General features: G+C 37.7%; 2 protein-coding genes across 4 annotated transcripts; both read left to right on the top strand.

Annotated features, from left to right (window-relative positions):
* Positions 1–977: 977 nt before the first annotated feature.
* Positions 978–9,039, top strand: LOC118486274. Of its 3 annotated transcripts, XR_004878198.1 has the most exons (5): positions 978–1,109; positions 1,234–1,384; positions 1,991–2,241; positions 3,073–3,311; positions 3,576–3,596. XR_004878198.1 is itself a non-coding variant. In XM_035982592.1 (4 exons), exon 4 carries the CDS (start codon positions 3,630–3,632, stop codon positions 4,968–4,970), a length of 1,341 nt encoding a protein of 446 aa, XP_035838485.1. In that variant the 5' UTR covers positions 978–1,109; positions 1,234–1,384; positions 1,991–2,241; positions 3,073–3,629; the 3' UTR covers positions 4,971–9,039. The 3 variants fall into 3 exon arrangements, 2 of the variants coding, with proteins under 2 accessions (XP_035838485.1, XP_035838486.1); XM_035982592.1 differs by having other exon boundaries at positions 3,073–9,039; XM_035982593.1 differs by lacking the exons at positions 978–1,109; positions 1,234–1,384; positions 1,991–2,241 and adding an exon at positions 2,257–2,686 and having other exon boundaries at positions 3,073–9,039.
* Positions 5,293–5,877, top strand: LOC110942598. The gene has a single exon (XM_022184374.1). It carries the CDS (start codon positions 5,293–5,295, stop codon positions 5,875–5,877), a length of 585 nt encoding a protein of 194 aa, XP_022040066.1.
* Positions 9,040–10,173: the final 1,134 nt, after the last annotated feature.

Here is a 10,173-nt window from a genome sequence, read left to right on the forward strand (position 1 = left end):
CACATGAATATCAAAAGTTCCGATAATACCCTTTTGGTCACTCAATTTTTGGGCGGCCAAAATTTTCGTTTAATATTTGAATTCCCGCTCACTCACAATTCCCCATACACCCCTCTTTTCTCTTTTTTTCATTTTCATTTACAGAGCATAATCATCACTCCCAGCTTCATCCCTACCTCAATTCAAACTTTAAAACACACACACTCTCTCTCCCTGTCCGTCAAAGATCTAGATCTGGATTTGGATTTGGATTTGATCTCTCATCGCGATCCACCATAAGTCACTGCTGTGGAGGAGGGCCGACCACCGTTCTGTACACCTTCCCTCATGCAGACGCATGTAGAGGAGAACGGAGCGACATAGCCCTAGACGCAGGTTCCTTATATCTCTTTGAAGGTTGATGCTTAAAACAGGTTTTCAGCACAGATCTTCATGCGAGTATTCTTTACCTAGGTTTTTTTCATCTCCCTTTTTTTTTCTTGGTTCTTGATATTGTTTAGGGTTTCTTGATTTCAGAGATAAAGATTGAATCATCTGGTGTGATGGATAAATTACAGAAAGAGAAGGGCTGTAAACCAACAAGATTCTCATCGTCCACTTCCTCTGCTCATGCTTCATCTTAATAATAATGTATAAACAGGTAAAAAGTAAGTAAAATATAGTTTTTGTTACTTATTTTTATATCCCTGTTGATTTTTTGATTAATTACCCTATCTAGCTCAAATTGCTTTTAATCATATGTTTTTGATGAAAACCCTAAATCTATAGTCATACCAGGTTGAAGCTTTTTACAGGGATTATTTATATTGTTTTTATTTCATTTGCTGGTTAGTTTATTTATTATTAAAAAGGCTAAAAAGAAAACAGTGGTTTTGTTAGAAAACCAAAAAAAAAAAAAAAAAAAAGAAGCCTGATGCTTTTTCTTAATTCGTGCTTGCCTTTATTAAATGCATTCATAAAGCCTTTTATTTGTGGGATTTTGATACAGAACTCGATTTTGTTAGAATTTGATGAATTTAAATGTTTTAGGATGGGCCATGGACTACTGGGAACGTGCGTTGTGGAGATGCGTAAGTTGAAGATCTAGGGTTCACCGCCTACTATTCCAGGTAATCTTTTGCTCCTCTTTTGTGCTTTTCTTGTTCGTGTTATGAAAATACTATGAAACATTCAATACCATGGCGGTTATGAACTTGTACAATTGTAAATGTACTAATGACCTTTTTTAAACAGGCGAGACCACACTTTAATTTGATACAGAGCTTGTTGCAGTCAATGGTAAAGGAACAGGTGCAAAAGAGACCGATAACAATGCTCTGTGATATGAAGAAACCAAATCATTACATACCTAGCTGCTTAAAACCGAAGATCAAACCAATATATGGTAGGTAACTGGCTCGGTCTTGGTCTTTTCGGGTTGGGTCCGTTCAAGACTGAATATGTATACTTTTAGGCTTAAATGTTTCACATTTTGGGTTTACTCGGACTGAATTCACCCTAAAATTAAGAGTTTAAGACTAAACCGAATATGCATAATTTAGATTAATCTGAGTTGCATGTTGTTAGATTCTTGCAGATTTCAACTTGAACCCGACCCGTTAGTTACACTTGTTAGCTAGATGTGTCAACTCATTTTTACTTCCGAAATCCATTTAAGCCTGACCCAAACCTGTTTATTTCTCTTCTGGTTGGCATAATTCGACCCTGTTATGTTTACTTTATCCGCTAAATACACACAAAACGAACTCTTATAAGGCTTAAATCCGTGTCATTTCTTCATGATATATTCATAAGCAGATGTGGGATCTACTGTAACTAAATGTTGTAGGACCAAATTCGACCTATTTCTATTACGTGTAAACCTGAATCCTACCTGTTTTTTAAACAGGTCATGTAAGTTGACCTAAACCCATCGTATATACCGCGTTGCTCATCTCTTTGTTTCTTGTTGGCGTGTGTTCATTAACGTCAATTTTTTCTCCGTTTTCAGGTATTTGGTACCGTTGATCGCACCTTTTTTCCCTTCAAGAACTGTTTTCTTATTTATCCCTTTCTAATAACATTGCCGTTAGCAGTTTATACATCTGTGTTGATTTATTTGACAAAAACCTAAGAGGACAGTGATTGAAGAGCAGGAATGCAGAGATCTGGGTCCAACTGTCGATTTTACACCTATTTTCTGAAGTTGATAAAATTCTTGGTTGTATTGCTTTATTTTCTTTTGATTAAGTCTTTTCACAGGTAAGCTTTTCGCCTTTGAATTGATTGGTAATTCTATTTTCATGCTCATGTTTGCAAATTTTAGAGAAGTCAGGCTTGATTATTTGATGTTCATAAAAAATAGTTGAATACACTAATATCTGTTTGGTTTTAGAATCATTTAAAATCGCTCTTGAAATTAGGGTTCCAAGAATGTGTGCTTGATCAATTTCTTACTCAAATCGCATGATTAATTTGGTTTTAAGGGATATATGTCTTCCATAATTTCAAGATTTAATGGTGATTTTGGCTGGAATCAATGTAATTTTGTTGTGAGGTTATTGTAGTCATGGTGTTTGATGAAATGTCTATGTGAACGACGGCATGCAGGATTCCATTATTGATGAATGCATAGAAGAAAACTTGTTCCACATCCACCCATTTACAGATGCATGTCTCTTTACTGACCATATCGAAACCATCCAAGGTAAGTTTCAACTATCTGAGTTTATTACTCCGATTCTGATCTAATTCCTCACCGGATATCTTCGTTTCCCGCAACTGATAATGTTTTGGTGGTTAATCTGACAGCATCATTAGAGTTCAATATTTTTTTTTAAGTTTTTACATAGAAAGGATGATATCATGGTAATGGTGGGGTTCTATTTGTCCTTGATTGTTGTTGGCAGTAAATTATGTGCTTAATTTTCATTTGAATGAACATTAATTTATGTAGATATTAAAGAGTATAAAGGAAATGCTTTAAAGCCCTGAATTTTGTGTTAAATTTTAGTTTTTAGGCAATTGCAGTCCTTGGTATCCCTTTAGGCATATAGCTTTTTGGTTAAAAGTGTGAATTTGTTGTTTATGTAGAGCTTGATAAAGCAATATTTTTGACGAATTCCACAAGCATTTGAGATCGGGATATCCGACTGCAAAGAAAGGGCTAGCATTTGGTGATTTTGAAAGGTGAGAGAGTAAAGGAAGGCATTCATCTAGACTACATAGCTGCATTATGTGAAGGTTATACTGGCTGGGATCTTCTAGAGCTCTGCAAGCAAGCTGCTTATTTTCTCATCAGAGATTTATAGAAGAAGGGGAAGGCATTACTTGTGAGTCTCTCTCTCTTTCACTCATATGCTGTCATTAATGGTGGCTATTTTTATGGGTTTAATACTGAATCTGGCTTACATTTTTATGCTTATTTCACTAAACAATAATAAATTATGTTGTTACTATTTAGTATGTTTATTGGAAGCTTTGTAACTTTAGTTTAAATTTGTACAAAGGCACCAAATATTACTCATGTTTCAGAATTGTTTTGTTTAGTGTTTTGAAAATTTTCACAATTATTAAACAAGATGAAACTGACCCAGCTGGAACAGATATGAAAGGCAATTAAAAATATATACGTTTTTGAAAAACCCTAGATGGAGAACCGCCGCCGGACTCCAATCCCGGAAAACATTCAACGTCGGATTACCAAATTCTTCGTCACCAATCTCCCGGAAAGAAGTAGTGGTTCTGATTTGGCTGCTGAAGTTCGTGTGCACGGACATATTTTCGATCTTTATATTGCAAGAAAGAGGGATAAAGGAGGTAACAGATTTGGTTTTATTTCGATGCTTGATGTTAAAGACAAGGACGATCTATTGAAGAACCTTCGTAACATTCGCATGGGGGATTATAAACTGTGGTTTAGTGTCGCTCGGTTTGTTATGGAAGACGGAGAGATTAGTAATAAAGATCCGGTAAAAAAGAAACAGGTTCCTAATATTACTAACAATCGTCAGGCCTTTGAAGATAACAGGAATGGTGGTGCATCATCGTTTAGTACAGGTGAACGTTCTTTTAAAGATATGCTTGTTGGTAAATCGATCAATATTGATAGTAATGTCAACGCGTTTTATGGGGTGCATGGGAGAGCTGTAATTGCAAGAATGGTTGATGTTAACGCTTTGAAGAACATTAAGGTTACAGTTAGTGAGATTTGCCCGTTTCTAGAAAAAATTCAATATTTGGGAGGTTTAGATGTAATGCTAACTTTTGATATTCCGGAGAACGCTGCTGTGTTTCGAGATGTTGCTGTTTTGATGGTTGACAAGTTTTCTATGGTTAGTATATGGGAAGGACAAGCTTTTGGGTTTGAGAGGTTAGCATGGCTTAAAGTTCAAGGAATTCCGTTACGTTTATTAATGAACGAAGTCATTGATGAGGTTGGAAGTTTATTCGGTAAGGTGGTTCATCATGCTGATAGATCTGAATCGGACCTTGATTTATCCTATGAATATGTTGGAATTTTGTTGGGCGATGGGAAAACGGTGTCGGAGGATATTGTTTTGAATTGGAAGGATAGGAAATTTCGCGTGTGGGTTATGGAGGAATTAGGCGAATGGATCCCGGATTTTGTGGAAATCAATTCACCACATAATTGTGAAAATAAACAAGATGGCTCAGGGCATGTATCTGATGGGTCGATGTCCGAGGAGGATTGCAATTCGAGTGACAATGATTCGGAAAATGATGATGAGAATGTTAATGTGGAAAATAATCATTGTGATACTAAGGATTTGAATGACAACAATGTTTCCATCGAGGCTGAAAACACCGAACACTTTGTGCCTGCTGTGTCATTTCAGTTTGAACAAGTTATTGAAGGTAGTGTTAGTATCCAGTCGGTTGAGAACAAAGTTACCAAGAGGAAAAAATTCAAAAAAGGAAGTGAAGTGGGCGCCCAAGTAATTCGTACTCTAGTAGCCAGGAAAGTTTGAAGATTGTTAAACGCCCCAAACGATCAGACCCTTTCGAACTTAACGGTCTCTTGGGATTGGAGGATGAAGAAGATTTGGATGCTAGTGGCGAAGAGATTAATGAGACTGAGGAGAACCAGGAGGTTTTTGATTAGAATGTTCATCCAAAGTCCACAAGTGCTGTTGATGATTCTTTAGTGAATGATAAAGATGTTCCTTGTGATCATTCATTAGAGATTGAAGCTACGAAAGACATGGGGGAGAAGCTTGGAGCCGTCCTTCACAATTGCGATAACCTTATACAACAATTGATTGTTCAAGAAGGTTTACTAACTGTTAAGGCATGAATTGTTTATCAATCAATATTCGGGGGACTGGGGTTAGTGGGAAGGCGTCTTGGATTAAAAGACTAAAAAATGAATTCGGTGTGTCATTTATCGGTATGCAAGAAACTATGTCGACTAATGTACAATCGGGGATGTTGGCTAATTTTTGGGGAGGTATGGGGTTTGACTATGAGTTTGTTAATTCTAATGGTCACTCGGGTGGTTTAGCATGTATGTGGGATCCCAAGACATATGTGAAAGACATGGTAGCAAAAGATGATAATTATCTTCATGTTTCGGGTTTGCTGACGGATGGTTCTATTCGTCTTAATATTATTAATGTTTATGCTCCTCAACACAATCAAGATAAGAGAAATCTGTGGGCAAAAATTGTGCAACTTATGCAATCGGGTCAAGGTTGGTGGTTGGTTTTTGGCGATTTCAATGCAGTTCGAAATATGGGAGAAAGAAAAAATTCAAAGTTCGATACAGTTTGTGCTAGGGATTTTAACAATTTTATTGATGAGGCGAGCCTTCGAGAATATAATTTGAAAGGTATGAAGTATACTTATATGACGGATAGAGGGGCAAGTGTAAGATGAGTAGAATTGATCGGATGCTCGTTTGTTGCAATGTTTTTAATAAATGGCCAAATGCTTGTGTTCGCGCTCTAAATAGAGAATTATCAGATCACTCGCCCCTAATTCTGTCACTCGTTGATACCAATTTTGGACCAAACCCGTTTTGTTGTTTTGATTCTTGGCTTGATAGACCGGGCTGCGTTGAGATTATTACTTTGGTTTTAACTGGAAATAATATGGAGGGTCCTTCGGATCTCAATCTTAATAATAAACTAAAGATGTTGCGTAACAGATTAAAAGTGTGGTATAAAGCATGTAAATGCAATGAAGAGGAAGAGGAAAAAAGACTTCGTAAAGAAAGAGATGAGATCGAGAGGCTAATGGAACAGAAAGATTTAGAGGAGTCTGAATTATGGGTGTGGTCCGAGTGCAAAAAGAGTCTTGAAGAGATTGAGCTGTTTAGATCTCGTGACATTCGTCAAAAATCTCGGGTGAAATGGGCGGCTCTTGGGGATGAAAATACAGGTTTCTTCCATAGTACGGTGAATGGTAGAAAGGCCAGGAACGCTATTCCGGGCCTCCAAGTGAACGGGGAGTGGGTTTCTAAACCGACTTTGGTTAAGAAGGAGGTGTTACGATTTTTTAGAGCTCACTTTAAAGAGGAATGTTGTTTTCGGCCGACTTTATTATGCTCAGGTAGTAACAGTATTATGGATCGGGATTGTGATTTTTTAACCGCGGCTTTTTCTAAACAAGAGATTAAAGATGCGGTTTTTGATTGTGGTCCGAATAAGGCCCCGGGACTTGATGGTTTCAACTTCCGTTTTGTTAAACGGTATTGGAATCTTTTAGAGGATGATTTTTTTCGGATTTTGGTGGAGTTCCGTGCGACAGGTATTATTAATACAGGTTGTGGCTCATCTTTTATTACTTTGATCCCGAAGGTTAAAAAGCCTTTGGGTCTCAAAGATTATCGGCCCGTTACACTTATTGGGATGATTAGTAAGGTTATTTCTAAAATCCTTGCTAACTGTCTTAAGAAGGTGTTACGGAACGTGATATCCGAGTCTCAATCGGCTTTCTTGTCAGATCGTTTTATTCTTGATGGTCCTCTCGTGGTTAGTGAATTAATGGAGTGGTTGAAAAAACGGAATAGAAAGGCATTTCTCTTAAAAATAGATTTCGAGAAGGTGTATGACAATGTTAATTGGAATTTTTTGATATCTATTATGGAGCAAATGGGTTTTCCATCGACGTGGTGCGACTGGATTAAAGGTATTCTTATATCCTCGTGGGCCGCAGTTTATATCCTCGTGGGCCGCAGTTTTAGTGAATGACTCTCCGACGTTTGAATTTAAAATTGAAAAAGGTCTCCGTCAAGGAGATCCACTTTCGCCTTTTTTATTCTTGATTGTCATGGAAGCTTTATCTTGGATGTTGAAAAAAGCTAAGGCGATTGGTGAGTTGAAGGGCATTAATTTTATGGATGATGAAGCCGACATTACCCACCTTTTCTACGCGGACGACACTCTTATTTTAGGAGAGTGGTCTCGCGAGAATCTTCAGAGCACTGCCCAGATTCTTCGTGTTTTTTACTTATGCTCGGGTCTCAGGATTAACCTTCACAAGTCTAACTTGTATGGAGTTGGTACCCAAGACAATGAAGTTGATAACATGATGGAGGTGTTGGGGTGTAGACGAGGTGCTTTTCCGTTTGTTTATCTAGGGATTAAAGTGGAAGCTAAAATGTCTCGTATAAATAATTGGAACACGGTGATTGATGTTGTTAAGTCTCGGCTTGTGTCATGGAAAGCGAAAACTTTATCTATAGGGGGTCGATTGATTCTTATAAAATCGGTTCTTGAAAACTTACCGATTTATTATTTTTCTCTCTATAAAGCCCCAGTTGTGGTTATTGATAGTATCGAAGCTATTATGAGACGTTTTTTATGGGTGGGGTCTAACGAAGAAAAAAAGATACCTTGGGTGGCTTGGGATGTGATAACAAGACCGAAGGATGAGGGTGGATTAGGTGTGAATAAACTTCAAGATATTAACGACGCTCTTCTTCTTAAATGGGCGTGGCGGTTCAAAAAAGAGAGTAATTGTTTGTGGAAAAGGGTAGTGATGGGCTGTCAGGGTTCAAGTCGGCCGTGGTCCATGCTTCGATGTTCTTTATCGGCTAGTGGATGCTGGAAACAAATCGTCAAAATAGGGGACAGGAAGTTGTGTGATGGTAAAACTCTAAATAGTTTTTTTGTAGGTACAGTTGGCGAAGGGTCTTCGATTCACTTCTGGGGAGATACTTGGCTACGTGAAGAACCTTTACGCTTAACTTACCCAATGTTGTTTAATTTGGAAAAGAAGAAGTGGGCCATGGTCGACGATCGGATTCAACTTGTAAATGGGTCGAAAAATCTGAACTGGGAATGGAAAAGAAGCCCTTCAACATATGAGGAGGTTAATGAGTTGTTTCAATTATTATCGGACATCCATGATTATCAACCGAGCTTGGGACATGATCGCTGGTGTTGGAAAGGAGATAAAAATGGAGTGTATACCGTGCATAAGGCAAAGAAGATGATTGCTGAAAATAGGACACAGGTGCCGATGAACTCGAGTATGAAATGGAAGTGTTTGACGCCATTGAAGTGCAAAATTTTGGTGTGGAGGGCAGACATTAATCGGATCCCAACACAGGCGGAACTTCTTAAATGTGGGGTTGCTTTTAATGATGGATCGTGTGCCATATGTAATGAGGATTTGGAAACTATGACGCATTTGTTCACAGGTTGTGTGTTCTCGGATGAAATTTGGGCGCGAGTGGGATCTTGGTGTCGTTTAAGTCCCATCTATGCTTTTGAAGTGAAAGATCTTTTGAAGATGGCGGGTACTCAAACGAAGACGAAGAAGGAGAAATACATTCTTAGAGGCATTATCTACACCACAATGTGGTCGATATGGAATGAACGTAATGCTAGAATTTTCAAAGGCAACTCTCGTAAACTAATCAAGGTGGTGGAAATTGTCAAATCTGCGGCGTTTTTGTGGTTCGTCATAGGTCTAGTTTGAAAGGTATTGATTAGAATGTTTGGTGTAAATATCCTATAGACGTGATGTAATGTCGTTTTCCGCTTGTGGCTTTGTGCGTGTATGAAGTTTTCCTTTCAAAAAAAAAAAAAAGATATGAAAGGCACACAAGTTGCATTTTTAATGCACATTATGTAGGAAATTGAAGTTATGAATTTGTTTAAAAGTGTAGGGTTCTCCTGTTCTAATCCATATTATGAATTTGATGGGTGAAGTATTGTATGTGTCTATACTATATATAATATGCATATTGGAGGGACAAATTTGGTCATTTGCCACTTTTTTAAAGACTGCCTTTGTTTATGCATATTGGAGAGGTTTTCCCGTGACAAGTCATCCGCCTGTCCCAACTAGGCCCAGTTAAGCAGCCAAAACATTTGGTAAGGTAGCTCCTCTGTTAGAATATATTTTCTGTTTCAAAATAGTACTAATTTTCTTCTTGTAACTTTTTCTAAATTTGTGAATTTGTAACAGATTATTTATCGGACTGGTTGACACTTTGACTTCTGCTAGAACATTTGATAGAAGGCTTCTCAAGCTACTGTTCGATAATAATTTGACACTAAGTGAATCATTACTTCTCAAGGAAATCTGATGTCTATATTTTGATTGTTTCTTGTCCAGAGTTCAGCGTGTGGTCCACAGCAACTTTTCGACCCCTCAGGGGCGAGTCTTTGTTTTTAGTAGATTAGGGTTTTCTATTCAGAAAGGGATGGCGGCGCAGTTTGTTGCTCGTCTACCTACTATCCTTATGTAATTTGCCCTGATGATTGGAATGAAAATTTATTGCGAAAAAAAATGCAAAGAGTTTGATTTCGGTGTAGAGTGAGGTTAATTAACCAATGACGGATGAATTTTAACTAAAAAACTTGAATATAATATAGAAATCGTGTTATTTTGTGAAAGATATTTTGGTGAAGGATGATAGTATACATGGTACGCTGGTCATTAAATATCTGTATATTTTTAAATGTTGGCTTGAAAGGAAGGGAATCTGGGTAAAGATGTATAGAGAAGAATAGTTTCTGGTCCCAAACCAAAGCCAGTTCAAGATTGGTCAACCTTGGTCAACATTGGGCTTCGGCTAAAGTCGGTTCAATTTGAAACTCTCAAACTGGTTTATAAGATGAAAAAGGTTGGTTCGTTTAACTGGTGCGCATTGCTTAGGGTCCAACCCGGTTTTAAAAACAGTTTTGGTAGGGGTTAAAAATAGGTTATGTCCCCAAC

The sequence above is a fragment of the Helianthus annuus genome, chromosome 14, assembly GCF_002127325.2.
Source record: "Helianthus annuus cultivar XRQ/B chromosome 14, HanXRQr2.0-SUNRISE, whole genome shotgun sequence".
Lineage (NCBI taxonomy): Eukaryota > Viridiplantae > Streptophyta > Magnoliopsida > Asterales > Asteraceae > Helianthus > Helianthus annuus.

Bases quoted from the DNA above. Each gene is read 5' to 3' on its own strand.
- LOC118486274 (XM_035982592.1), top strand. From the start codon at position 3,630: ATGGAGAACCGCCGCCGGACTCCAATCCCGGAAAACATTCAACGTCGG.
- LOC110942598 (XM_022184374.1), top strand. From the start codon at position 5,293: ATGAATTGTTTATCAATCAATATTCGGGGGACTGGGGTTAGTGGGAAG.